We start from the raw sequence: 14101 nt of genomic DNA on the forward strand, positions 1-14101 counted from the left end.
GGGGGCAGATTTTACCATATCCCTAACCAACTTCTAGAAGGCACTTCTAGAGACTTCTCCACAGTTTTCTAGGCACCTAGGGGGATACAAACCTAGGTGAAATGTTGGTTTACAAACATGGTAGCCAAGGTAGCTCCCACCATTTTTTTTTTTAAAACAGTGACTTGGCAATTGAGCCTGGCTGAAGGAAGTTGTACCTGCCTGCAAGAAAATGAGGAGCGACAGAATGAGTGTCCTGATTTAACAGGCCTTATTACAGGCAGAGAAACAATTTTGAAAAGCAGGTTAGCTACGCAAAGATGGCAGGGAACGGAATAATGATGGTGCCCTAAAAAGGTTTTCCTGCAAGAGCTCCTCTTTTGTACCCTTTCACTGGTAGCCTCCTCTCCCCCAGGGCTGGGTGGCGTACGGACACCAAATTGCACACACCCCACCGCGCACAATAACCACACACTTGAGCAAAGTGCTTAAGTCGAAGAAGGTGTACTTCGAATGCTTGATTTGTTCCAGGCACATTCTCTATCTCCTTGGAGGTGGCATTTCAGAAAAAAAAAAAAAAAGTAAATAAACACCGGTAATTCTATTTCAGGCCCTATTTATAAAGGGTTACATTCAAGCTCTGACTCCAGTTGAGTGACTCATCTCACTCCTCCGGGCCTCAACGTATTCTGTGAAAAAAAAAAAAAAAAAAAAAAGGCAATAAAGTAACCCTGCCCTCAAGAGAGTATCACTGAGGCAAAGGGAAGTCAGATATGTGTGGAGACGATGACAATGACCTCTGCTGGGGCTCCCCCCTCCAAGGTGATGCCTGGAGCTGATGAGAGTCTACTTGTGTAACTGCTAGAGGAGAAATGATAAGGAGATGCCCAGGAAGGGAGAGTGCAAGTGTGAATCCTGCGGCCAAGTCCCTGCTGCCGCGAATCTGAGGACTCTTGGAAGTTAAGGTAAACTCCAGCTGGATAGGAGAAGTCATTCTGGTGTCTCCTTACACAGAGATTGATGATAGCAAATGATGAGGCAACATGGAGTTCTTTTTTAAAGCCTTATTTTTATTTTATTTCAATGTGTGTGTGTGTGTGTGTGTGTGTGTGTGTGTGTGTGTGTGTGTGTATGTATGTATGTATGTATGTGTAGATGCCCACAGAGGCCAGAAGAGGGTGTCAGATCCCCTGGAGCTGGGGTGATTCTAACCACCGAGCCATCTGAAGGAAATGTCATCTTTTAAGCAGCTAGAAGGGAGAATTGTGAATGTTCTCATCACAAGGAAGTGAGGCATGTTCGAGATGATGGACAAGCTATTTCCTGAGCTGACCCACACACAGTATAAAAATGTAGCGGGGAGACACACGGTATCCTAAAAGGATAGACAATTATCTGCCAGTTTTTCAACTCAATGTCCATAGTTTCATTCCTGCTGATATGGAAAACACCAGGACCAAAAGCAACCAAGGAAGAGAGGGTTTATTTTGGCTTATACTTCCAGGTAATAGTCCACTAGGGAGTGAAGCCAGGACGGGAGCTCAAGGAATGAACTGAAGCCGAAACCATGGAGTGATGCTGCCTACTGGCATCTCTCAAGCTCATGCTCATGCTCAGCTAGTTACACTTCTTACAGGGCCCAGACCCACCCGCCCAGGAATGCCACTGCCCAGTAGGCTGGACCCTCCTGAATCAATCAAGAATATGCCTTGCAAACATACCCCCCAGGCCCATCCAATTGGAGCAATTCTTCAACTGAGGCTCCTTCTGTCCAGGTGTGCCACGCTGGCAACAAAACTACCCAGGACAGTTACTAAAATAAGTACTTACTGTTCATTACAGAGGCAAGGTACATTTTTTTTTTTAATTATTTATCTGAAAAGTTGGATGTCAGCAACTAACAGCGAGGAGTCTCACTGAAGGAGTGTGGACAGTCCCAGCCCAGCCTTGTCCTCATTTCTCCTTGTACTGGTTGTCTACAGAACTCGGACTTCTTTATCTTATTATTCACATGTCAGAACACAGATTGTGGTGAGCACGTGGAGAGATAAGGGGAGGCAGGGCAAAGTTGGCCTTTCTGTGTACAGCACGTCCCTCCCAGGTCTTCTGGGCGGTGCATGAGTTAGCGGCGCCTGGGGAAGCCTCATTCCTGTGGACTGGCTGGAACCAGGGTCCAAGGAGCCCCTGATTCTCCAGGTGTCCTTGGGTCCAAGTGGAGGAAGGAAAGTACCCAGCCACCCAGAAATGGACAGGCTTGGTGTCACCTTCAAGCTCCAGTGCCAAGGCAGGGACCTGTGAGTGTGTTCACCTCCAATTTCCATCTGGGAAACATGGGCTGCATTAATAGGAGATGTCTGAGGCCTTTACCTTCCACATCAGGCCACCTTAGCAGTCAGAATTCTGGTACCACTGAAAATCAGCTCAGTTTTGCTCTTTGAGGGACTCTGGCACAGGACAAAAAATAGCAAGATCCTCTCAGGGAGGGAGGAGCTGAGACTGGGTACCTCAGACCAAACTTCTTTAGGAAAAAAAAAAAGAAAGAAAAATCACACAAAATAATAAAGAAAGGTCACATTTGTCACATATAAACAGTCCCACACAACCCATAAAATTCAGAAGCCATGGGAACTCACAGAGGCTGTTTGATTTGGATTGCAGTCTCAGGCACACAAGGTTATCACCGTACTTTGTTCTTCTAAGTGGAAAAGGCCTTTGAAAGCAAACTGCAAATTCAAGCAACTGCCAAGACATTCTGAGTGTTTCCTTTCTACCATCAACTCTTTCACTTTCCCTTATTGTGTTGGCTTTCAAGAGAACACTGAGCTGCGTTATGCTTTTAATTGTGTGTGCATACAGTGTGCATAGTCGGAAAAAAAAAAAACCCACAAGAGCCTTATTCAAAGAGAAAACATTTTGAGGCTGGCATGTCCCCAGCTTCGTGTGCAAGGGTTTGATGAACGAGTCACAGCAGCAATAAAAAAAAAAAAAAAAAAAAAAAACTACTGTGACTTCTTGTTTATATGAAGCTCTTTAGTAAGCATTCTATGCTCCTGATTTTCAACTATGCATATTGTTATCTCCCTTTACAGATGAAAAGAAGTTGACTCAGGTGTATGGGACTTGCCAAGGTTGTTTGGTCACATCAACAGGGTCAAGGTGCCAAAGCTTTCTGTTATGGGCCACAGGCTGTCTCCATTAAGCTATACAAAAGTGTTAGGGCCTGTGTGACCATGTAGGCTGTGATTTACAGCAAGGTCATAAGTCAATACTGACACACTCAAGGCCCAGGGGAATGTTTTTATAGGCGTCTAATTGAAGCACATATGCTAGAGATGTTAGAAAACACAAACATCGGGACCATCGAGGTGGTTCACGGGGAGAGGCACTTGCCACCAAGCTTGACCATCTGAGTTTGAGCCTAGAAACCTACATGGTAGGAGAAGAGAAACAATGATTGCAAGTTGTCCTCTGACCTCCACATTTGAGCCATGGCATGATGGGAGAGGAGATAGACCCTCTTATGGTCTCAGATCTGTTCTATTTCTTAGCTTTTAGTGGTGGTTTACCTGTATGTCCTTAGTCACAGTTTAAATACTAGATCTCTCTCTCTCTCTCTCTCTCTCTCTCTCTCTCTCTCTCTCTCTCTCTCTGTGTGTGTGTGTGTGTGTGTGTGTGTGTGTACATGTATGTATGGGTGTGTTATACGCACATATACAGAGAGAATAAATAAATTTAATAAAAATATAAAAGAAGACCCAGAGGGAGCCTTCAGCCAGTACATCCTGGTGATACCACCTTAAGAGGACCAAATGAGGATGAAGACTGCCACTAAATGGTGATATGACCCAAGATACAAGGAAGGCAGAGACCAAAAGAGACTGTCTATACTAAGTAAAGGTCACCTGGATGGCCACCTCACAGCTACCTTGTGAAGACATATTTTAGAAATGAGAACACAGAAAGAACGGTTCTTTCTAAAAGTGCATGCATGACATCATCTTTAGGAGCACCCTTACTTTCTAGGTTTCAGCCAGCAAGTGGTTATAGCATCCAGTCTGAAGCTGGCAAGCAGCAAGCTTCTTGTAGGGGATTTGTCAGTGTTCCAAGCATGGAACACAGAAGAGGGAACCCATCAGAGCAGTGGTTCTCAACCTGTGGGTCGAGACCCCTTTGAGGACTCATTTTTTTGTGTGATGTTATGGCCCCAAGAGTATAGTATAATAATGATCTACGTAGCAGTGACATGATTTTCAGGACTATAAGCAATGTACAAATGATTTAAAGCACACAGATGTGTGCGGTTTATGTACAAACATTACATCAGTTTATATAAGGAACTTGAGCGTGCTCAGATTTTTCCCATGAATCCTGGAATCTCCCAGCCCCAAGGGTACCAGGGATCATTGAATGTCAATCAATACATATCCAAACAAATGTGGTGCAAACCAAACACATCACCTTGATGCCTAGAACGCCATCATTTTTGTAGAACATGAAAACTGCCCGGGGCTTGTACAGTACAGAATGGCAGAAAATCCAATAATGCTAAGGCCAGGGTAACATGTAAACAGACTAGTTGAGAGCTTGGCAGATTTCTAAAGAAATCAGTGGTTAAGGATGAATACCAATGTGGCCCAAAGTGGGAAGGCAGACAAAGTACTGTTTGCCCATAGAAAAATCAATGTGAGGTTCCTGAGGGGACACATCTGCTGTCTCTCATCCCCAACCTTGAATTCTATGGTTGTTAAGTGTGGTGGCACACACCTGTCACTTGACGTTCAAGGATAACCTAGGCTACACAGTGAGTTTGAGGCCAGCATAAGCTACGTAAAGGGAGATTCTGTAGTGATGGAGAGGGGGCTATTTACATCAAGGTCACCTTGAACTCTAAATCCCAGTATCTAGACACTCCCCACACCCTACATACATTCTCCAAAGGGGAGACTGAGGGCAATTGTTTTATGCCCACTAGTGAACCTGGTGCACAGGGGAGACTTGTGCATTTCAGGAGAGAAAGTACAGTAGTGAACTTCTGTGACACCCAGACCAGAGATGGCTTAAGGCCACGTCACCGCTCTCTACTGTGACAGGCTGAGATTTGACAAGGGGGGAATGTGGAAAGCCCCAGAAGCAACTCGGAAGTAAGAATCTCCCCTGTCTTGAAGAAAGTTCAGTTTGTCCTGAGCCACCCACCTAGAGGCTGTTAGCAAAGCAAGCAAGGCCCACATTTGCAGGGGATGACATGCTCGGTCCCTGGCACAAAGGCTCTGAAGCCCGCTTCATAGCGGCCATGCTCATTTGCACTGAAGTGAGTTTATCCCATTGACTGCCGCTGTGAAGGGAGAAGGCAGAGAGGCTCCAGAAGCAACAGCTTCCCTGACATCGATCTGCAGTCATATAAGCTGAGTCCAGAGCTCCGGCCTCATGCTCAGCCCCGCCACAAACATACTCCCTAACTTGGGTCCAACAGTGTTCCTCTTATTTCCATTGGATTTTGGTCTCTAGGGAAACGGCATCTTTTGCAGGACTGATGAATGGCAGGCTGTGTCTTTCCAAGACTGTGGTGGTTTGAATGAGAATGGCCCCCCCACAAGCTTATGTGTTTGCATACTTGGTTCCCCCATTGGTGGACCTGTTTGGGAAGAATTAGTGGGGTGTCACCTTGTTGGAAGAGGTGTTGTCTTTGGGGGGAAGGGCTTTGAGGATTCAAAAGACTCCACTCCCAGTGTGTCCTCTCTGCCTCTTGTCTGTGAATCGAGATGTGAGCTCTCAGCTACCCCAGCCACCGCCACCAGACTGTGGCTCTGCCATCACGGACTCTAGCCCTCTGAAATCATAAGCTCAAATTAAATACATTCTAAGTTCTCCTTGTTCATGGTGCCTTAGCACAGCAATTAAAAATGAACTGAGACAGAGACAGAGCACAAAAGCATTGACATGGCAGATGTAATGACTGGTTTGGTCAGGACCGCAGTCGGCCTGGCCTCCTCTGTCTTCACTTCTCCAGCCCCAAGTGAGCTAGCTTATCCTGTCCCAGATGCTGTCAACAGGAGGCTGCTCTGACCTGTTCGCCTGAGATGAGCATGGCAATGATGACACCCATTTCCAAATGTACCGCAGCCTTGCAAAACAATGGGAAGTGGAAACCATCAAATCCGAAAGCATACACAGATCTTCAATGCGCTCCAGGGGCCTGTATGCTGGAAGCTTGGTCACCACCTGTGGTACTATGGAGAAATGGGAGACCCTTTAAGAGGTGGGCCTGGAGGAAGGAAATTAGTTTGCATGGTCTGTCTCCTTTTACTTCCTGGCCACAATGAGGCGAACAGAGCCCTTCTCTCATGGTCTGCCTTGTTGTGAAGCAGAAAGCAACAGAGCCAGGTGACCAAGGACATTGACCTCTGAAATAAGCCACAAGTAAGCCCCTCTTCCTTTCCACTAGTCAGCCTCAGGTATTTTATCGCAGTGTCAGACAACTGACTAGCACAACACTGGATGAAGGTTTCTACGTGACACTAAGTTCCAAATCCTAGTGATGCCCGCGACTCGCAGAAGCACTTCAGTCCTACTCAGAGAACCGGGGATGGGGCTTTAACTAAAATTAGCCAGCCAGAATCAAGGAAGGAAAAGTCATTCACATTTGTATGCCAAAAAAATGTAGCTATTAATAAAACTCATGGGAAATAGAGATGCCCTTACTTCTTGGTCATCTCCAAGCTTCCTCTGTCATCTGTTGCTATTGCAGATGGCTCAGAGACTATTTGATTCTTATCAGCATCTTTGGAAACCACACAATAAAGGCCAAAAAGCTATGTCAAGTGCCTGCTACTGAGTGTTCCCAACAGGAAGCCATCTCTGTTTGTGTGGCCAGTTCCTCCTGGAGAGTTTCTGTGTGTGTCTTTTCCCTTTCTCTTCCCTAGCAGAGGGCAGTGGACGGCTACTGCTAGAGCAAGAGGAGCACTCTGTGGACCATCTTTTCCTGAAAGGCAATCAGTACTTCTGGAGTTCCGTCCATCCCATTTTCTTCCCTGTCTTCTCTGGCAGAAGTGAAAAAGTCAAAGAATCCAGCAACCTTCTCTTTGGCTGTGTCTCATGAGGGCGACAAGTATTTGCAAGTGACAATGGAGTCCTCAGAAAACTCAAAGCAGAGTGCGTCGGATGCTCACCCAAGGGTCCCCCCAGCAATAAAGCCTCTCAGAAGTGCATGGGTGTGGTGCTGGGCCCAGTGGCACATGCCTTTGGTCCTAGCACTCTGGAGGCAGAGGCAGATGACTCTCTATGAGTTCGAGGCCAGCCAGAGCTACATATTGAGACCAGGACCTGAAAGTCTCTCTCCTTGGAGTTTTCTAGGAAACACATCACTAGAGATCTTCTATTGTCATTTCCTAAGAATCTTCTAAGATTACTACAAGATTAATAACATCTATTTAATTTTCATAGACAGCCTCAGTTTCTAACATGTCCTTTTGCACCTTTACACACAAGGGAAACACTTCCCAACAAACGATTGCATTCCACACTCTCCATCTTCTGGTTTACCTTAGCACATTCAACCAGTCACAGGTGGAAATAAGCTCCATGTGAAAAGGCACAGAAGAGATTTGAAATCTGGGTAATACACAGTGCCGTGAAGACACAATGACGAGACAGCCAAGCCCCGTGGACGGGCAACATGGGTACCATTATTTAGTCACCAATTAGACACTATCTACCAACACTCCAAACAGATGCACCTTTTACTTAGGAATCCTTCCCTAGAAATTCCTGACCTACAAAAACATGAAATACAGATGAAATGATTATATATTAAGTAGGTAAATAAAAATGTAAAGTGGGAGGAATATAGTCAACGTTGATCAGTAGACATGGGCTGAATAAACCAGGTTGTGGCCACATTGGATGATGTTATATGGTCCTTAAAGTGGATATAAGTGATGATTTTTACAAAACAAAGCTCTGTGCCACACAGTTGCTTTTTACAATAGGCAATAATATGCAGAGAGGGAGCTTTGTACTAAAATCTGTGCCTACGTGTGTAAATGCACCAGAATGAGCCGCAGAACATGCTCTGTGGTTCAATAGCTCCCCCTTGTAAAGGGAGGGGGATTCCAGGCTACAACTGACTTTAGCTACAACAACCTAACTGGGCCTGGTACACATAGTAGTAAGGGTTTTAAGAGCTTTGATATGTCTCAGAGTGGACTTTCTGGGGAATTCCTCTATGGAGACTCCAGTCTCATCTCTGCTTTCTTCCAGCCCTGCTCACCCAGTGGCCCATGGTTGCTTAGCTAACAGATAGTACACCCATCCTCCACAGGATTGTGTAGGAGAAGGGTGGCTTATTCCCTTACCTCTTCTTAAGAGCTAGGGAAACTTTCCCAGAAGCCCCTGAGTAGCCTCACCTCACATTTTATTGGCTATCACAGGGCCCAATGCTCATTTGGGGCCAATCACTGTAAAGGGCTCCAGGCCCTCCAGGGCTGCTCATCAGTATTCACCTCCTGACCCAGTGGGGGAGAGTCAACTGCTTTGAAAAGCCAGGTTTCTTTTTCTTTCTTTCTTTCTTTTTCTCTGAGAAGACAAGTTTCTTTCAAAAGTGGGAAATGGTGGCTAAGCAGGCCACTGGGGGTGAAGGGAGCTTTTGCTTCTTATTGGAATATGTCCTGTTGTTTGACACCCTTTTCTATAAGGTTTTCTGTATGTGTGGCAGTTCATTGTCATCGTCAACTTGACTGGATTTAGAAATACAGCTCTGAGTATATCTGTGAAGGGGTTTCCTGGGAAGACCCACCCAGAATATGGGCAACATCATTCCATGAACTGGGGTCCTGGGCTGAATAAACAGCATGCAATGTGACCAGCTGCCTCATCCTCCTGCAGCCTTGCCCTCGCTACCATGATGGACTGCACCCCACGCGGTACCACGATGGACTGCACCCCACGCGGTGAGCCCAAATGTCTCCTTCCTCCCTTCGGCTGCTTCTGTCAGGAATTATGTGACAGAGATGAGCAAAGGGATTAATAGGCTGTGTGTGGGTTTTAAGTCTACTATAAACATTTTAAACTTCAGGAAGGAGACTGGACGGGAAAGCACTCCGACCAAATATGTATTTTCATTCACCTTATTATTTTCCTTCTTTTCCAACATCTACGCAATGTGGTTTTAAAAAGAGAAAAATAATGTTGAAAATGATCACCATTTTTTAATATTTTACTATTGTGTGACAGACTATCCTCTTCCTGGGGAGATGTTACAGACACATCTAATCACCCTAGACAGGGAGCTCGTGACGGACCAGAGTACAGATACCATCAAAGTCCGTCTTGGTGAACCAGTGAGTTTTATTGGGGTTGCTTACAGGAATGTGGGTGGAGAGTTACTTCCAGGAGCAGAGATAACAATAAAAACAATCCCATTTGCTAGGCTTTCTGTACATCCCTTATTGGTAATCCCAGAGACCTGGCAGGACGATCATCATTTCCACTATTTTTCTGACAAGAATATTCAGGCTTATAAAAGTTACACAGTTGCCACTATGCATCCTCAGGTGAGAGGGAAGCTACCCCAAGCCTCTCTGACTTCAGACTGTGTCTTATTCCTGCCAAGTCACAGCGTGCTCCTCCATGCACACAACAGCACAAGGTCCCAGAAAACCCCTTCCAAGCCTCCTCCTGGTCCCCCACCCTGCAGAAAGGCACGGCCTGACCTCACTCCCAGTTTAAAAGAATCAATGTACTTCTCTCTTCCTCCTCATCTCTCAGCTCCTAGGATGTAGGTATGACCCGTCTTCCACGTGTTGCATCATCTGGCCCACGATTTAGGTAAGCATGTGTTGATGGGGTTAAGTGTATCCCAGAGCTTGCTCAGAGTATAGCACTGGGAGCTGGTGAGATACACCGAAGCTCCTGAACTAGACTCTCCATTTAACAACCCCCCACCCCACCCCTAGTGACTCACTGTGTTCTGATGCCCCACCCCTTCCTCCCCTTTATACACACGGTTTATTTCACAGCAGGATAAAAGAGAAAACTCTCTTTTCTGCTCTGAATCATCAAATGGAACCAGACATTCTGACCTGCAGACACTCAAGTGGCCTCTAGGGAAAATTTACCTAAGAAAATGACTCTTTGCCTAACATAGCACGTGACCCCTAATCTTAAAAAAAAAAAATATCAAATGAGAAACAGCACCGCCTTAGCTAAAGATTACAAGGAAAATGTCTCCTTTACGTGCTTGTGTTTAATAATTGTTTCCCGATGTACTTACGTACTATTAATCACCATCTGATTTAACACAGGATTACTCATAGCTAAGTACCCCATTAGCATTCAGAAATTTCTAACCTTTGGATAGTGATTACTGAGAATTCAGCTTGTTTCCCACACCTATTTATTGAGCACCTATTATGAACATGGCCTCATAGAGATGAGAGGAAGAGATGAGATATGAATGTGACCATCCCCAACCTCCTGTCTTTGCTCCGAATAGAATGGGAATGGGGAAATATGCTAATCAAACAACCCTGTAAGCCAATAAGGCTTCAAGTACCATTTTCGCTACTTAAATGTGAAACTCGATTAGATGCCTGCTATGATGAAGCCAATTAAACTGTTAGCATAAAGCAGCCAAGAATACTGAGTCACTAGGCTATTTTCAACCCCTCACAATTTGACCTGTGCTGGGGGAGATGTTGCAGTGTGCAGGGAGTCAGCACAGAACAGCCTGTGTTTCAATCACAGAAGCGGTTCGCAGGTGGCCGCCGTTCACGTCAAGGACAAGACACATAGGTACTTGTTTTTAAAATTCAGCCCATTGGCTTCTGAAGGTTTATTTATAAGCAAAATTCTGGGGCAAAAAAAAAATCATATAAAGATGGAGAAAGCCATGAATTAATTTAGCCTGAAGAAATTTAGCACATTGACTCTTACACTTGAAAAGTAGCTGCTTTTAGAGGTAACCAACACCTAAGAAAGATGGATTTAAGTCGGTGACAGAGCAAGTGATTTTTTTTTTACTGTTTTCATTGTTTTTATATTTCCATTATTGAACAGCCAGAAATATAAAGCAGGGACCAAATTGTTACAAACAACTAAGTAAGCTTTAAAAAAAATTAAAATTATTTCCTACATAAAGGTCATTTCTCCAGTTACCATCTGAACATTTATCATACCCAGGGGTTTTTCCTTTCAACACACTAATAGTGAATGTCTCAGTCCATTCTCTAGACATGTTTAACTCGTGGGGGGTGTGCTTAACATTTTATTAATAATGTACTTTCTCTAGAGTATATCCTGCCCTGCTCCCCAAGAAGCCACTCTGGGGAGTAGTGAGAATAAAACCATTTCTACATCTGCACGGTGGGACAAATCAGCAAATAAATAGAGGTATGGATTTCTGAGGGAAAATGGCAAAAAGCACATTTACAAATCTTCTAAGCCACACTCCATGTCTCTCTGAGACAGAGGGTAATTACTGAATGCTTTTATGCTCCACACTTTATTTTTAACTAAATCTGTAAGTAGACTGCTGGGAAATGCCAATACTGACTGCTACTGGTTCACATTTGTCTGTAACGAAAAATTTTGCTTTGTAAAATAGTGGCCCAGATCGCAATGTCTCTTTTAAAAATATGACTATATTTATTTGGGGGTTATTTAAAATAAATTGGAGGTTATTTCTGGCAACATTTTCCTTCAGGGGAATTTTAGGAGCAGGAAGGAAGAAAGCTCGAGCCATGTTTTGCTCTTGAGTCTGAAGGATGCCTTCCAGGGCTAGCTCTGTTTTTCAGGCGAACCGTAATTAGTTGGCCAGTTAGCTGGATGGGGGCTTCTTCACTGTGGGAGACACAAAAGTGTTGACCGAGCCGAGTCCTGCCAGGAACTCAGGATTCAGGACTGAGTACCTGGAAAGTCCAAATGGGAAATCCCTCCTATTAAAGAAAACCCTACTAAGGATAATAGAGTTCTAGTGATTGAGACAGACTAGCTGTCTCCGCCGCCGACTCAGTTAATAACTACTCAATATTCACCTGTAAAGAAGCAAGCTAACCACGACCTCGGGGGCGGATCCTAACGCAATGGGTAGAGAAGGAACACTAGGCTGGCCCCTCTAGGACCCTTGCAACACCTGTTGAACGCTACAGCTTAGAACTTCATCAATTGAAGACTCTCGGATTTAACCTTAGGAGATTTCAGAGTCCGTGGAACTGCGCGTGTTTACTTAAGGTTTCCATCTTGCCTCGTCAACAAAACTGGTTACTAATTATTTATGAATCACAGAGCTGAAAACAAACTTTCTTACCTTAAGCAGTTAAGGAGAGGCGGGCAGAGGGGAGAGGCTGGCTTTGAATTGAGCCTCTCGGTACCTGTCCCTGCCCCCTGGTTCCCACCCTAAGTGGCTTTTTAGAAGGGTCACGGTGCACCTCTCCTCTACATGGGGAGGGGGCACACCTCCCAGTAAAACAACGTTCTAGCACCCAACCCCGGGAGTCTCAGGAGCCTAGCGCTGTCTAAGCACAAAGACGGGCTTTCAATCCGGCCCTGGGCCAATTCAGACCCAGGGACGCAGGGACACCAGGGCCCCGACCCGGTAGCCACACTCTCCAGGCGTCCCGGGCTCCCTAAGCTTAGAGATGCACGCTGTGGCTCTCTGGAAGGGCAGTAGGCTATCTTCAAAGCTCCTGTCCGGGACGCAGTACCCCTCTAGTACCCTCCGAGGGCCCCCGAATCCCGAGGTTCGGGGTGCCTAGTCCTCTCCCTTGGCGAGCGGCTCCGGGAGCCCACCGGCCGTCTAGCAGCAGTGGTCGGTGGGACACGATGCCCCGGGCGACAGGACCCGTAGTGCGCAGGACTCACCTCCCCGCGCCCCCACCCCCGGGTGCCTGCGCTGCGCAGCCTCGCGCGGTGTCGCGCCCGAGCGTCCCTCCCTGCCCCGCGCGTCCCCAGCGTTGGCGAGCAGGTGACCAGAGCCGCGAGCCACGCGCACGTATTCCCACCCGAGATCACGCGTCCCCAGGCGCAGTGGTCTCTTACCTCCGAGCCGGTCGGGGCGGCCCCACCAGGCCGGGCACCGACTGGGCCGGGGAGACGCGCCTCCCGCCGCCGCTGGGAGCCGGGGCGGCAGGCGGGCTCGGGGACCTTCTCCCGGGCGGCGGCGGGAGGCGCTGCTCTCGCCGCTGCCGCCGGGGTCTCGGAGCTCCGCGGCTGCTGCGCGGGTCCCTCGGGTCCTGCGGGAAAGCCCGCCGCTCGCGCCGCAAACTCTTGGGCGCGCAGAGCCGGGGACCGCCGCCGCCGCCGCCTCCCCGCCCCGCCGCCTCCTCCTCCCTCTCCTCCCTCTCCTCCTCCTCCTCCCGCTCCTCTTCCTCCTCCTCTTCCTCCTAAGCCTTGAGGCTCCAGCGGCTGCCCGCTCCCTCCTGGCCCCGACCCAGTCTGAGCTGCTCACTCAGCGCGTGCCGCAGGGACACGAACCCTGCGACCCCCGGCGTCTCTCGGCGGCGCAGACACCCGTGCGTCCCCCAAGACCGCTGCGGGTCCTTCGGGGGGCTTCAAGGATGAGCTTGGGGCATGGATGTGGGGGGTCCGGTCAGTCTCGGCCAGGACTGGGAGCGGTGCAAGGGTGGAGGTTGTGCTTGGAGCCGAACCGGGAAGAGGGGAGGCAAGCTTGATGACATTGTGGAGCTGCCTGCTGGGGTCCCGTTAAAGTTGTCACTACGGGGGTAGCAAAGAATACTGCACCCGGGGAAAATGGAAACCATCACAGTGCCTGCTGCTGCTCTGCTGTCACGGGAGGGGGGGGGGGGGTGTCCTGTCTGCTAGAACATAACTGTCACTCCCCCTTGCCCAAACCGACCTGGAAGGGCAGGCCAACGCGCTTTTGTGATTCAGGACGTGGGTGGGTGGGTGGGTGGGTGGGTGAGGGGACACCAGGTGAGAAGAGGGGGTCCGGAGACAAGAGAGTGAACGCTGTTTGTGGAAGACAGCACTGGTTGCTAGGGAGGAATGCTCGGTGACTCCTCCAAGGCTAGCGTAGCTGGTCCGGAAAATGGGTCAAGGATTGGCAAGAACCCGCTAAGTGTCCCCTCGCATGCTTAGGCCCTCAGGTTGGGGGCTGCGGCCAGGAGGC

General features: G+C 47.7%; 1 protein-coding gene across 4 annotated transcripts in view; it reads right to left on the bottom strand.

Moving 5' to 3' along the window:
* Positions 1–13523, bottom strand: part of Npas2 (neuronal PAS domain protein 2) — a 182948-nt gene extending 169425 nt beyond the window's left edge. The window contains exon 1 of one of the 4 annotated variants that reach the window (XM_052745085.1): positions 13421–13523. Coding sequence is in view for 1 of the 4 variants with exons in the window: in XM_052745081.1 (XP_052601041.1) it covers positions 6044–6144 (101 nt within the window). In the remaining 3 variants the exon portion in view is untranslated. Of the gene's footprint in view, positions 1–6043; positions 6145–12280; positions 12831–13011; positions 13144–13420 lie in introns of those variants that run through there. The other 3 variants (XM_052745083.1, XM_052745084.1, XM_052745081.1) reach the window with 3 other exon arrangements.
* Between the last annotated feature and the right edge of the window lie 578 nt (positions 13524–14101).

The sequence above is a fragment of the Peromyscus californicus genome, unplaced genomic scaffold (genome assembly GCF_007827085.1).
Source record: "Peromyscus californicus insignis strain IS unplaced genomic scaffold, ASM782708v3 Scaffold_19__1_contigs__length_69161282, whole genome shotgun sequence".
NCBI classification, from domain to species: Eukaryota; Metazoa; Chordata; class Mammalia; order Rodentia; family Cricetidae; genus Peromyscus; species Peromyscus californicus.